This window comes from Pundamilia nyererei, unplaced genomic scaffold (genome assembly GCF_000239375.1).
Source record: "Pundamilia nyererei isolate P.nyererei 1_Seehausen unplaced genomic scaffold, PunNye1.0 scaffold00302, whole genome shotgun sequence".
Lineage (NCBI taxonomy): Eukaryota > Metazoa > Chordata > Actinopteri > Cichliformes > Cichlidae > Pundamilia > Pundamilia nyererei.
Window position 1 is genome coordinate 545,326 of NW_005187703.1, and position 14,715 is coordinate 560,040.

The 14,715-nt window shown below is 46.5% G+C and overlaps 1 protein-coding gene across 1 annotated transcript in view; it reads left to right on the forward strand.

Moving 5' to 3' along the window:
* The window catches only part of smg1 (SMG1 nonsense mediated mRNA decay associated PI3K related kinase), a 58,265-nt gene extending 46,965 nt beyond the window's left edge, over positions 1-11,300 (forward strand). The window contains exons 48-64 of the mRNA XM_005751177.1: positions 1,061-1,340; positions 1,701-1,973; positions 3,200-3,434; positions 3,535-3,746; positions 3,845-4,001; positions 4,621-4,810; positions 5,120-5,400; positions 5,992-6,201; positions 6,447-6,584; positions 7,350-7,502; positions 7,588-7,767; positions 8,253-8,480; positions 8,668-8,879; positions 8,984-9,084; positions 9,221-9,394; positions 9,686-9,792; positions 10,107-11,300. Coding sequence (XP_005751234.1) covers positions 1,061-1,340; positions 1,701-1,973; positions 3,200-3,434; positions 3,535-3,746; positions 3,845-4,001; positions 4,621-4,810; positions 5,120-5,400; positions 5,992-6,201; positions 6,447-6,584; positions 7,350-7,502; positions 7,588-7,767; positions 8,253-8,480; positions 8,668-8,879; positions 8,984-9,084; positions 9,221-9,394; positions 9,686-9,792; positions 10,107-10,184 — 3,209 coding nt within the window. The 3' untranslated portion in view covers positions 10,185-11,300. The remainder of the gene's footprint in view (positions 1-1,060; positions 1,341-1,700; positions 1,974-3,199; positions 3,435-3,534; positions 3,747-3,844; positions 4,002-4,620; positions 4,811-5,119; positions 5,401-5,991; positions 6,202-6,446; positions 6,585-7,349; positions 7,503-7,587; positions 7,768-8,252; positions 8,481-8,667; positions 8,880-8,983; positions 9,085-9,220; positions 9,395-9,685; positions 9,793-10,106) is intronic.
* Positions 11,301-14,715: the final 3,415 nt, after the last annotated feature.

Below are 14,715 nucleotides of genomic sequence, written 5' to 3' on the forward strand. Positions count from 1 at the left end.
TTTTTTTTAAACCTCTTTTCAACCAACGGCAGTCACTCTCCTCTCCAAATAACTTCTGCTGAGCTTTCCGAGCTTCCCTCGGGTCCTCTTGTGACGCGTGTTCGAAATGCAGAGCAGTGCGCTCGATTTGCCACACGGAGCAGCGCGAGAGTAAAGCATGAGGGAGGGGCTAATAATCGGCTCAGTCATTTTTAACGATCGTTGAAAGCCCAGATCGTAATCGAGATTAAAATTCGATTAATTGAGCAGCCCTACCAGGATGTTCAGTACGTCCCACCAGCTCAGTAGTGCGAGGCCAAGCAGGTTGGCAGCTGTTCTATACAATGAATATTCTTTTCCCTCTATTTTAGTCGTAGCATCTACACAATAACTGCACAGCTCTTGAGTTGCTCCTGACCTGATTGGAGGGAGCCCGTTTTAATATGTAGTCAGCAGCCAATAAGCTTGCATATGACACAGGAAGTCTGCGTGCACCTGGGGCTCCACCTGTGCGTCCCACTTCTTGTTCTGGACTCCCTCACCCAGTGGGAACAGACACAGGTTGTCTGAATACGAGCTCAATCGTCCAGGTCAGGAAATCCCAGGAACGTGATTGTTTGCCTTCGTGTAGCGTTTTCAGTGGGAGGGACATGTTCATACGACTCTTTTCAGGAGGTCTTGGAAGAGTATTGTCTGTACAGTAAAGTGTGAGTTCTGGCTTCTGTCCTGCTGTTAGTGTTTCTGTAAATAGAACAAAGGGAGGGAACGAGAACATTGTGCTGTGGAAGTGGAACTACAGCCACTGGTTGAGTGTCATGGCCCTTTATCCAATTATTGATTCTCCAAAATCACATTTCAGGTTCACCCTGTCAGACGCTGTTTCTGTCTCTAGTGATGTCATCGTGAACATTTACTGTTCTTGAAGAGCTGGATGGTTAACTGTGTGCCCGCCTGTCAGGGTCAATGTTAATTATTTATGTGATAACACTACGATTAAACAACACTGCTTGTGGTTCAGTTTTCAGTAAAAATGCATTGATTGTACTGAGCTGTGCTGTCTTGTTCTTGGCTGTCCCATCAGGCCCTCCCAGCTATGTGCCAGCTACAGCCTTCCTGCAAAATGCAGGTCAGGCCCACCTAATCAGCCAATGTGAGAGCCTGGAGGCGGAGGTGAGCACCTTGCTGCAGCAGCGCCGTGGAGCCCTCCGCAGCTCCCTGGAGCAGCTTCACAGCTATGCCACAGTGGCTTTGCTGTACCCACGGGCTACCCTAGTATTCCACAGGGCCCATCAGTGGAAGGCCTGGTTGGAAGAGCTGCTGAGAGACATGACAGCAGATCACTGCCAGCACATCTACAGACAGTAAGGAGCCACGCATTGTCTTTTCTCATTTTCATTGGTTAACCCTAGGACTGCATGTGTCGCTTAGCTGGTACCAGCCTTACTGGTGACCAGTCCTCGCAGAGTCCCTAAAATGTTTTTGGTGAAGAAGCACCCCTGAGACCCACCGTCAGGTCCAAGTTACACACCTAAAAATGTCCCCTATGATAGTTCTCTTCAACTCGGCAAACATCCTGTGCGCCCCTTCACCTGAGTTACCTGCAGATACCTGCAGTTCATGAGACAGGACAGGTTGCAGCATCACCATGAATCCAAGCTTATGTTCTGCTCCTCATGGTGTAACTCACGATACCAGCTAAATGTGTGTCTCTCTCTTTCCAGATATGAGTTGCTGTTTGCTCCACAACCTTCTGCTGCCTCCTGCCAGTTTCTTTCCAGTGTGGAATTGAGTCTGCAGCACCAAGTGGCTGACACCAACGAGCGCGTGGTGCACCAAGCAGAGCGGCTGAAGGCTGAGGGCACCACAGTAGCAGCGTGTGAGGAGCAGCTGCAGGAGATTGAGCACTGCATCACAGTTTTCCTGCGGGAGAATGGAGAGCCAGGTTCTCTCAGCCTGGCTGCAATCATCACCTCTGCCCTCTGCACACTCTGCAGGTTTCATTCACATTTCCATTCTGTGTCTCACAGTTTTCAGTCCCTGTGACTGTCTGTGAGGCTTTAATTGTGTCCGTACTGTAGGTCAGCAGACAGATGAATAAGAATCTGGTAGTATGAGGTCCAAACACATGCTGATGTAAGTGACGGCAGCCAAACGTGGGTGGGAAAAACTCAAACCTAACACCAGAGTTTCTGAGTCAGTAATCTGAAGAAATCCACTCAGCGGCACTAAAAACCCTGAAAGACCACTTAAAGCTCTGGTTAAGGTTCAAACCACTGGTTAGGACTGAAAAGATTTAAAAAGTCTTTGTTTCTGGAAAAAAGATCTTTGGTAAGATAAAGCAGGAGGAAAGAAACGAGCCCCAACCTGAACCACATGGTGATGGTCACTCATGTCTATAGAAGGCTGTAAGCATTCAGACGGTGCAGCTCATCTTACTGAAGGCGGCCGCAGTCTTAGACGAGTGTCTCAAGTGAGGACACCACCTTTGTGGGATCTACAGTTCAAGAATGCAAAATAATGCTAAACAAATTTTTAAAAGAATATTTGCATTTAAAATGATGATGTTGTTTTTATTTGTTCAGTTATTTTTGAGACTGGATTGTCAGGTAGCGGCCCTCTTCTGTCTGAAGTCGGTCACCATCATTATTTACGTTTTAAAGAAGGTGATTCCTGCACGAGCGCTCCACAAAATCATCCTGCTGCCTGTTGTTGCATTGGCACAGAGCTTTAAAGGTTGTATCCCGAAGCAATCTGCTAGCCTGTTGGCCTTGTCACAGGCTGCTCTACAGACTGGAAGCAGGCCTCCTCATCCAGCTCTCGGCGATTTGTCTTTGCTGTCAGCACGACTGAGTCCTGGTCAGATCATGTAGGACTCTGTTTTCTTTAGTCAGACTTGGCCAACTCACCTGTGATTTCCATGGAAGCTAGCAGGCGTGCTACTGTTACTGATCTCACACGTCAGAGTGGGCAGAAGGTCACATGGCGAGAAGTGCTCTGTGCATAAAGTGAAGCGTCTATAGCAGCATGCGGTCATGTGAAAAAGAGAGTGCACCGTTTTTACTTATGGGGCTTTAATGGGACGTAATAAAAAACGATGTGGTCCTCAGCAGCGTTGGAAATGAGATCAGTCCGACCTCGGTGTGGATGGGTTTGAGTGGGTGGATAAAAGCTGCAGTGGACACAGTGAACCCACTTTTGTCTTGTGTTTGATTGACCGTAGACGCAACCTGGTGATGGAGGGTGCAGCAACCAGCGCCGGGGAGCAGCTCGTGGACCTGACGTCTCGGGATGGGGCGTGGTTTTTGGAGGAGCTATGCAGTATGATTGGAAACATCAATGGGCTTGTAACACTGCTGCAACGCTGCCCACTCTTAACTCATGACCTGGAGCTCCCTCCACCTTCAGCTACCACCCAGGTTGTTTACCTGGCCAGTGCTGTGTATACGTGCTTGCAGGTAGGTCCACCTGCAAACTATGAAGCCGCGCAGGAACAGGCTGAGGCCGTGTAAAGTCTTTTTGCTGACATTGCTCTGGCCTGTCATCTTTTTATTGCAGGAGCTGAACACCAATTTCCGTCAGATCATCTTTCCAGAGGCTCTGCGATGTATGATCAAAGGAGAGCCGACTCTGGAGTCCATGCTGGCAGAGCTGGAGCAGCTGGTAGATCAGAGCTCTGATGGTCTTGGCCTGCAAGGTTTGGCCGATAGTTTGCAAACCGGCACAGGCCTGGACCACAACGGCCGTAACCACTGCCTCCACATCACCAGGTGGAGTTCCTGTCGTGCATTTTTAGCGGACACAGTGCTGTTTAACTTGCTGCTAACCTGCATGCTTAAAGTTTGTTTTGTGTGTGTCTGTTTGTCAGAATGCTGCGTGTGCAGTACTCTGAACTGATCCAGCCTCATAGCATGGATGGACAGGGCCAGGACACACCAAAGATGTCTGCAGGTCAAATGTTGTTGGTTGCCTTTGATGGCATGTTCACTCAGCTGGAGACGGCCTTTGGGCAGCTGACTGAAAAGGTAGCGCTTACATTTCTGCACATTCAGTGAATGCATGTTACGACCCGGCTCCAAAGCTGCGACATAAACATGGAGACTGATACCAGAATTTCACAGAGAAGAGCTTTTATTTTAAATCGCATAACAAGTTGGCTAAAATAGCTGGTACCACTAAGACAAACAGTAGTGAGCCTTTATGAAAGCCCGCCTCAGGTAGGCCTTTAGCCACACCTGGTCAATTAGCAACAACTGTACACTCTTGCACTGCCACTGCAGAGAGAGTAGGGGCTGCAGAGGGCAGAACAATGCAGCGAAAGACCTAAAATGACATCAGAAATCCTCGTCACGTCTGTAACGTGATATTTTTATGACTCACGGTGCATTTTATAGCTTGTTTATTTTAAATATTGAGTTCAATTCTGTACCATAACTGGCCGCCAGGTTCCATGTTATTCTCAACACAGGCATGGTTGTGTACCAGCACAGCAAACAACAGTGCACTTTGTATCCTGACAGCAGGTGGAAACAGTGCAGGATAAGCTTGATCCAGTCCTAACCTGCTCTTCAGGAACTAGTCTGCGTTTCTTACACTGTTGTTTCCTGGAGCGACTAATATTACTTTGCTCTGCATTATCCTTAGCTGAGTTCTTTAGAGGTGCCGCCCCTGTGGAGAAAGGTGGATGTTCTGAGGGAGGCCCGAGCCACACAGCTCCACTTCTTTGATAGCCTGAATCAGCGTCAGCTGATGGAGGAAGTGTTCTTCATCAAGAGACTGCAGACCATCAGGGATTTCTTCAGGCTGTGTTCCTCGTTTGCTCAGACTCTTTCTGGTAAGAGCTCTTCACGGCCACACAGACTGAGGATGAACTTATCATGTTGTTGCACTTTATTAAAAGCACCCACTTGATGCCATGAACACTATAGAGAGGGCTGAGCATTGTTAAAATATTGGTTTAGCCATGATCTACAGCCTTCTTCCACTATGAAGTGTTTCTGGATGTTTGCACTTTGACAAAGTCAGACTGCTCAGTGTTTCGCAAAGAGAGAACATAGCTTTCCGAGGTATTTGTGAGCTCCGTGGTTTAAATAACCAGATATTCTTGCGGCATGTCTGATGTCTGTGGGACAAATCTTTGCAGGCACCTGCGCCCCAGCTGAGGAGCTGTTACCTACAAATGGACCTGTTGGTTTGGGGAAGTCCCTGTACGGCCGGCCCAGCAGCACTGGGTCGGGTGCAGCAGTGGTCAGTGAGGAACAGATGATTCGTCCCATCAAGGCCTTCACTGCTGAGTTTGTCCGGCAGATGCTTATGGGTATGCCCAGCCAAGCCCTCAGTCTGGCCCTCTGCAGCACCCTCTCTGCCCTCGGTGTGGACATTGTTGCTCAGGTGGAAGCAAAAGACTTTGGTGCAGAGAGCAAGGTATGATCTGTGTGGAATTATGTGGTGTTCAGTATCTTTGTTCTCTCAACGTTCTTTTCAACCTTCTTCATGTTCTCCATGTCAACGTTAAAAAAGTGTTCGTTATTGAATTTTTCCAACTATCTTAAAGGAGTCTTTAGAAATGCTGAGCACCTGTTGGCTGCGTTCTAGTTCAGGTTGGTTGATCTGTTGATCGTTGCTGCCCATCAGGTAGTCCTTACTCAGCCTGTTTAAAAATAAGTATCGCAGCTGCAGAGTAATCCGTGTGTTTGAGTTGATAACCTGTTCTTTCAAAGCCTCCCCCTGACTGTCGGACAGTCATCGCCCTTTCTGGATCTCATACTCGTGTGTCACCTGTTCCAAATATTTTTCATGTTGCAAACTTCTTCCACAATGGATTCTTCATTTTTCACCGTGGAAAAACCTTATTTACAAAAAACCGTGTGTGTGTGTGTGTGTGTGTGTGTGTGTGTGAGAGAAATGTTGAATGTTTTAGTGTAGATGCAGAGTGGATACACATTTATTGTTCCAGTTTTCAAAGACTGTAAAGAATACCATAAAGTAACCTTTGCTATGTGTGTTCCTCCAAAGGTTTCTCTGGACGAGCTCTGTAAGAAGGCAGTGGAGCAGGGGCTGACGTCAGGTCGAGTCTCCCAGCTGCTGTTGAACAGAGCCACAGTGCTGGTGTCGTCCTATGACACAGCATGGAAAAAAGCTGACCTGCTGAGGAGGCTGGATAGCAACCTGGAAGCTGCCAAGGCCAGCCTGCAGAGGAGCCAGCTGCACATCGCTATGTTCCAGGTACATGCACCAGTAGTGCTGCTCTTGGAGTTGTGATCACTTTTCACATCACAAAAAATACTTCCAGCCGCCTGCGGTGTAAGCTGAAGATCAGTGAAGCTAACACAAAGTGCTGCAAAGAACGGGGCGAGTTCTGGTCAGCTGTATTAGAATCATGATGATGTCTGGATCATCTCTGACGTGACTTCATGTCATTTGGTGATTGTGCAAATATACCACTGTTTTTATTGGTGCATTTCTTCCAGTGGCAGCACGAGGATGTTCTGGGTCCCAGCAATCAGCCTTTAAGTGTCAGCATTCCTCCTCGTTCTGTGATCCTCAGCAACATGAAGAAGAAGCTGTATAAGCTGAGTCAGGATGAAGCAGCCATCGTTGCCATTCAGGTGAGTTTGTCTTCATTCCCAGATCAAAACCATAATAGTTTCTGGCCACTTTAGGAGAAGGACATTTTTAAACATACTTTAGTATGTTTAACATAGGAACTACTACAGGAAACTCTCATAGTACAGTTAAAGTGCAGCAGCTCAGAAACATTACCTGAAAGGCATGTCAGTGAAATTGAGGAAAAGCCTGCTGGGTTGCCGGGCGAACCACAAGTCCTTCAAGCTAACTTAAGGTTATGTATGTAACCCAGGTTCTCTGAGTATCAGATGTGAGTGCCTCACTGTGGGGACGCCCCTCATCAGAAGCTGCTGTTACACCAGCCCCTGCAGGCTGGCTAAGTGACGCCAATGTCAGGAGGGGCCTCCCTGTGTATAGCGTCAGGTGTCATTCAGAACGCAGGAGGGCGTCTGGTGAGACGCTCACTTATGCTACTTTAGCAAAAAGGAAAGTTTGAAGCCTGATTTCAACCAAGCGACGCCCCCTTTGTTGTAGCGTTCATGTCGCATTGCTATGACGACAAGCATGCACACTGTGTTGTAATGGGAAACCAGTCTATGTATCTCACATGCACCCACCCTCTCTTCCTCCTTTACCATGGAAACGATCCTGTCGTCATGTGCATCCACCTCAGTATGTGCGTCGCACCAGTGAAGTGCAAAGTATTCCTCTCAGAGCTTCATTATGACTTTGTAATAATATTTCCGCTTATCGTTATCAGGATTGTGAGTTGTATGAAACATTTCTCCTGTTGGTGGTGTCTTCAGGAGAAGCTAGCGTCGCTGGAGGCTAGCATCGAGCAGCGTTTGAAGTGGGCCGGTGGAGCCAACCCAGCACTGGCGCCTGTCCTGCAGGACTTTGAGATGACCATCAGAGAGAGACGCGCCATGGTGGCCAGAGACAACCAGCGCACCAGCCAGGTACAGCCGCTGCTGTGTTCGCCTCCTGCTGTCACTGATCACCACATTTGGACAAAATGCCAATTTTGCCACTCTTCCTTTCCAGGTCACATTCCTGTGCTCCACCATCCTCAACTTTGAAGGCCTTCGGACCCGATCCCCCGAGGCTCTCAGCATGGACGCAGCCCTGTTTGAACTGCTGAAGCGCTGCCAGCAGACGTGTTCGTACGCGGCCCAGTTTAGCAGCACGGTGTCTGCACTGGAACTCCAGCTCCTGCACAGACTGGTTGGTTTGACCTTTGACCTACATTTCTGTCAACAAGTTTTTCTGGTGCAGCCTTGTTTTTGTACCACATGCACTGATAACATTTTAAATAATTAGTCCTTCATCTTTAATAACATTCATTTCCACATGTAATGCTCTGCTGTCACATGTAGGATATGAAACCTAGTTCCAGCCAGCATGCAGTCAGACAACCAGCTGAGTTAATAAACAAACATTTCCTGAGGCCAGAGCGAGGGTCAGTTTTCTCCTGTCGCTGTCTGGACAACCAGACTTTACAGGTGCTAGCGGAACATTAACCGCTGTTGACATGTAACGCTTGGAGTTCCTACTGAAACTAAATGTTTCTGTTTGCATTCACAGTCTAACAGATGTTTGTATGAAACATGTTCTTTGTGTTTCTCTATCAATGGCCACCATGTTTGAGTGATCACCCAGTGAGTTTGGAGAAACTTGATAAGACGGCGATGTGCTTTCCATTGCTACAGAGTCCAGTGCTAGACCTGCCTATAGGCAGTGTGGAGTGGCTCAGCTGTGCCCAGAGGCAGCTGGAGGAGGAGCTAAACATGGAGCAGAGGAATCAGGAGGAACGGGAGCAGCAGCTGGAAACCTGTGGAGAAACACTGCAGCTGCTGGTGGACTCGATCAAAACCATTCTCTCTAATCACAACCGCCATTTAGCTGACGTCAAGCACCTGCTGAGGGCCATGGCCAAGGTACACCTGAGGCACACACACAGCTGATTTTAAAATCTGGGGTGTTTTCACCACTGTTATGTGTTTGCCATTTGAATAAGTGTAGAAGATGAGCGAGCACAAAGGTTTAAAAATGGTCCACACGTGTGTTGCACGTTGCTGCATCCTGCTGTGAACCTGCAGTCGTCACTGTTCTCATGTCGTACAGGATGAGGAGGCAGCGCTGGCAGATGGTGAAGAGGTGACATACGAGGGCAGCGTGCGTCACTTCCTGTTGGAGTACAAAGCTTGGCAAGACAACATCCAGTTAGTGCTGTTCACTGTTGTCCAGGCCAGTGGACAGCACCTCAGCCAGGAGCAGCTCGAACTACTGGAAGAAATCCCCAGTACTCTGAAAGAGCTGCACTCACAGAGCCAGAGGTGCTTGGGTCACACACACACACACTGATCTTTTTAATTTTCACATAAAAATCGTATTAATTATTATTAATAATCGTTATTAATGCACGCGTTTATTCCAACAGCGTCTATAACGGCCTGGTGGGCTTTGCCTCCCCACTGGTGACCGACAGAGACACTGAGTGCTCCAGTCCTGTTTCTGCAGCACAGTCGAGCTTTGCAGCAGGTAGGGCCTCCCGATGTTGTAGCATGCTACAAACCTTATGGGGGGAAATGGGTTTTCACTGGTGTCAGTGTGCGTCCTGTCAAGTGAACATGTGGCACGTACACACACGTGTGTGTTTGTTATGTTTTTCATTTAGCTGTCAGATGCAGTGGGGTGAAAACCCAGCCAGACTCGATGTCCCAGAATGCACGCAAGGCTCTCCCACGCAACCTGGGAACCCCGACCGATACCCCGCCCAGTACTCTAGTGAGCAGTAAAGGTCTCAACTCCAGCCCCAAGAGGGCTGTACGAGACCCCAAAACAGGACGAGGTACTCTTCCTTCACTCTCCTCACAATCTTTGGAAACTGGGGCTTTTGAAAAAGCAGCAGGTTTCACAAATATGTAATATGTATGCAGCGGTCTGAGGTCAGAAGAGCATTCGTTCCCTTTCTCAGAGTGAGGATTACAGTCTCAGTACTTGTGTTCAGCAGGAGTTGTAGGCTTGGTGCATACCTACCTTTAGCAAATGAAATTGTATCCCAGTGACTACACAGGTTCCTGTGCAGAACAAACATTAACATTAGAGACTTCATCTCAACAAACACTTTGTTCGATTTCAGCGGTCCAAGAGAGGAACTCCTACGCGGTCAGCGTGTGGAAGAGAGTGAAAGCCAAACTGGAGGGCCGAGACATCGATCCCAACAGGAGGATGAGTGTCTCCGAGCAGGTAGCACGTCATTTTGTAACCACCAGGAGAATAGGGAGGCACGTCAAAGCAGCCTCGTGACAGGATGAAGAGGTTGTTTAAAAGAAACAGTGTGAAGTAGATGTCTGCTGCCGTGAGAGTCGCATGGATTTATCAGATGTCTGAAGCCTTTGTAATGCAGCAGCAGTGGTCTGCATGAGTCTGAGCACAGCAAAGTCCAGTTTTAAACAAAGACTGGAATCAGATCGTCTGAGCAGATTCATTATGAAAGGGTCAGGGATCGTCACAATAACGCTGTCTGTATTTAAAACTGACCACATCTGCTTTGGTTGCAGGTGGACTTTGTTATCAAGGAGGCTACCAACATGGATAACTTGGCCCAGCTGTATGAGGGCTGGACTGCATGGGTGTGAACGCTCTGCTGCTTCATGTCTGGTCCAGCGAAGGCTTGGAGATCCACCAGAGTCCAGCGGGACTTGGGTGTCAACACAGCAGTACCAGGCCATACTAGGGGAAGAATATGGGACGTGGATGCTTAGTCCACCCTCCCGCACCCCTGGGTACCCAAACTGGGGCAGCAACCTCGTAGCATTGCTGCAACCACACTCCCCCCAACAATGGGTGATTGGGCTAACACGGCACTTGGTGCGCCTGCTGACCGGCCTTCCTTTTTGGGGTCTGAGTGGGCATGGTGGCACCAGGAGAGGAAGGAGGGAAGGAAGGCAACAGCCACCTCACCCTCAACTTGAAAATACCTTCCCTCTCTCACCTACATTGCTGACTGTCAAGTTGTACCTATAAACATCACTGCATCTTTTTGTGGCTGTCAGAGCCCAGCAGAGGGCGGGATGAAGCGAGAGGTGAGCCGTTTTCCTCCGGAGCACACAGCTGGGACTTTACTGTGGCTGAAACTCAGTGGACGGTTAGACGGCTTACACGGCTACGCGTTTTTCTCTCAACTTTTGGCATCATCATCCTGAGCAGCCAGTGGGTAACACTGTGAGGGAGGACGGAGTGAAATGGGGGTTTAAAAGACTCTATTTCAATCCAGCTGCGAGCACGGTGGAAACGTAATAATCAAACTTTGCTTTGGTTGTTAAAAAGAACAAACTTGACTCTGAAGTGCTGTTAGATTTCACCGAATAAAAGATGAAGTAGAATTGTTTTCTCAGGAGGTCTTTTCTGTTTTTTGTGGTTGCAGCTGAAACACCCTGTCATGTTCGTTTCAGGTGGCTGTGAGTCAGCTGAAGGGAAAACCTCTGCTTGATTTTCTTCAGTGTGGATCTTTAATCTGTGTTGTGCTTTACTATCAGTAGGATTAGATTTCTGCCTTTTTCCAACTTGCCTGTCTCGAGCTGCTTGCATCATGTACTTACACCCCAAGCCGCAATGCTTGCGTTTTATGATTTTGGACCTTCTAGTTTTACATTTTTATTGGGAGAAATGTTGTTTTTGGTGATGGTGAAACATGTTAATTCTTAAAGCTTTTATTGGATTTTGTTGGATGCCAAATAAACGTGGAACAGAGAGGTGTGCTGTTTTCTGTGACAGTTGCTAAAGACCAGGGGTCTGCTGGAAATGACCATCCTCGCCCAGCTCAACTACGTAGGGATGCTAACTTACCTACGACACAGAGAAGTCTTCAACCAGAGGGGTCGACAAAAGCTGCCTGGGTCGATTTTGTACAGTCAGGTCGGATCTGTTTGTTGCATCTGAATTTCTTGATCTTCTGAAGCTCATCCAGGCGAGACAGTGATATTAGACGCCTTATGTCAAAACTAGTGATTTATGGCCCCCTGTCAAATGAATAATGACTTAGTAAGTATTAAAGGAAGTAATAAAAGTTAATGGCAGTCCTCATTTTTATGAATATCATAAAATTCTGATATAACCCCCAAAACTGGATCATAAAAATATGGCAAGCATCAGATGTTTGAGACAGAAATTAAAATGATGGAATAATAAATCATAATGTCGTGCTGTTGTCATTTTAAGACAAAGTTTACTTTTTTTACTTTTTGAAAGGTTTTTATGGACCTGTGTGAGAAAATGTGTTAAACCACAGTAAAAAGGTTATTAGGATAAGATGCTGGTTATTGTCATGCAGTCACACATGGTGCAATAAGACAACGCAATCGGAAACTGTCCCACGTCGGCACAACACAGTAACTTGAAGTGGACTTTTTTAAGCGCAAGAAAGGTACGAGTAAAAAAAAAGAAATGAGTGACTGTTTATTGCAGATTATTGTTGTGGGCAATAATAGTAAAGTCCAGGGAGGTATTCAATCAGCTCAGCTGTTTGCATTGATTAGGGCTGTTACCTGATGTAAAAGCCGTCCTTCAGTCTGTTTGTCCGCGACCTCAGCAGCCTGAACATCCTGCCAGACGGCAGCAGCTTAAACACCCGATGTCCTGGGTGTGGACGGTCCCGTAGGATGCTGCAGCGGGAGAACCATCCACAGGTGGAGCACACTGTCAGTGGAGCAGCAGTAGAAGACGATCAGAAGCTCCTTCTTCGGGTCCATTTTCTGAGGATTCTTAGAAATTGGAGACGCTGTTGGGCCTTCTTTACAATTATTATTCCAATATAATTATTTTGGAAATATTTCCAATATTATGATTCTGAATTAAACCAGTGCTTTTGTAACAGGATGGAGGGAGCTGGAGGCTGCACGCCCCGCTGGAAGGCTTTCACTCGTTTTATTTTATTTTCCTTTCTTGGATTAAAGTCCGAATTATAAACGCTCCACCTCATGTAGAGGATCGTACCAGAGTGAGGATCCCCGAGAGGGTCGCACAGCAGCCGGTGTGGGTAAAGTAACATCTGACTCACGGTGCGACCCCCGAGCTGGGACTCCTCCCTGATCCACCAGTAAAGCAAAATAAAATATTTAATCTTGTATTTGTGTACTTTGTGGTTATTGAATAAAGATTAGTCACTGATAAACACAGATAATAATAATAATGGATTGGATTTATATAGCGCTTTACAATGCCACTATTCATTCACTCTCACATTCACACACTGGTGGAGGCAGCTACAGGTGTAGCCACAGCTGCCCTGGGACAGACTGACAGAAGCCACCTCTGGCTGATGGCGCGATATGGCAGATGACTGAAAGAAATGTTTGATGGAAAAAGGAACCAAAGTGTTTTGTTGCTAAACTTTGAGGTTCCAAGTCACCAATGGTTAAATAAGAAAATGCCAAGAGGAGACGAGCAGCCCCGAGTCTGTAGGTAAAACAAACTCCACAGCAGAGATGCTTGTTCTTACATAGGTGCTCTTACTCTTTGTTAGGGTAGATCTCATTTTAAAGGCCGTTTTGTTGCCATCCTGTGATCTCATTCTGTTTCCAGGGGTCAGAATGTTGACGTTAGACTGTTTGGAATCAGGTTGTGATCTTAAAGTCACAGCACTGATTTTACAGTAGTAGTTACAGTATAATGTCCTTTACATTTCCAAACTCCAGTCATGGTTATGGGGACATTTAAGTTGTTGTTTTGTGTGACTGCACACTGCCCATCAGAGGACACTCAGTAAGCTGCACAGCAGAAGTATGAATCCAGTTTCATTTACAACAACAGTCACCTGGAAGTGAAACAGTTAGTCGCAAAAATGGTGGAAATTGAATAAATTGGAAAATAATTTTCCAATTTAGAATAAATCAAATGACTTGATTAACATTTCTGGTTTTATTTATTATCACACCTTTATTATCTATGACAAAGTGTGTACAGACTGTAAGGACGACTATCTTAACTGTTAAGCTCACCCTCCCAACATACGTCTGTGTGCATTACTGACATGATGTCAACATATCAAGGAGTTTATGACTTCTCTGTTTTTCTTTTCTCAAAGATTTCACAACATGTGAAGTTACAGCACAGTTTGTCCAAATGTGTACTTGTTTTTTCATGATGATTTTACAGCATCCACATTAGCTCAGGTAATAAAAGTACAATCATCACACAGACCGGAAGTGAACTTTAATGTTCCAGGTTCTGTGGAAGTCTTGTTAGATGATGTGAACCATCTCATGGGTCTTATTAGCAGCTCCTTTTAGCTTCTGTGATGCATTTACTTCTCTCACCTTAAACTAGACGTTAGTGTGGTCAAAGTTAACCCGTGTCCTGTTGCCATTTGTATTTCTAAAGCCCAACTTCAGTGTTCAGCCTGTAGACTCTCAGGTGGAAACACCGATGAATTGAGACATTCACAGATTTTATCAGGACATCTTTAACGTCTTAAGTTTTTGTTGTTTTTATGTTTTACATAAAAAACTTTAACGTTTTATATTTTCAAATGAAAACACAGCAACATGAAAAGATATTTTTCTTTAATGTTGTTGCTGCAGCAATCTCAAATACTAATTATTCTGAGCTTTCTCTGATGGTGCAAATGTTGTGACCAAGAATCATTCAGGGTTATCAAAACAAACTGTTTTAATAGCAGAACAGTTCTCAGAGGTTACTGGTTTAAAGGCCATGTAAACCAGTTAAAGTCTAGGAGACAGCGGGAAAGTGGTAGATTAGTGAAAGAGAGAAGACAACTGAGGGAACAGTGGAGGAAGGCCTATGAGACAGAAAGGGAGGGACTCACTGCCCTGCAGGAGGAAATAAAGCAACAACTTACTAAGCTGCAAAGAGCAGAACACCTCAGACGACAACGTAAGAAGAAAGAACGGACAAGGACCCTTTTCTACAGCAGCCCATACAACTTTGTTACGGGCCTTTTTGTTGAAGAGCAGAGCGGGTGCCTCAAAATGCCCATAAAAGACCTGGAAGATCATCTGAGGAAAACTTACTCTTATGATCAGAGGCATGAGCCAGTTACCATTCCGACTGATATGCCACCCATCCAGGCACCTGAACACCAAATGGACATAAGACCACCTACATGGAGTGAAGTGGAGAAGGTAGTGAAGCAGGCAAGAGCAGCATCGG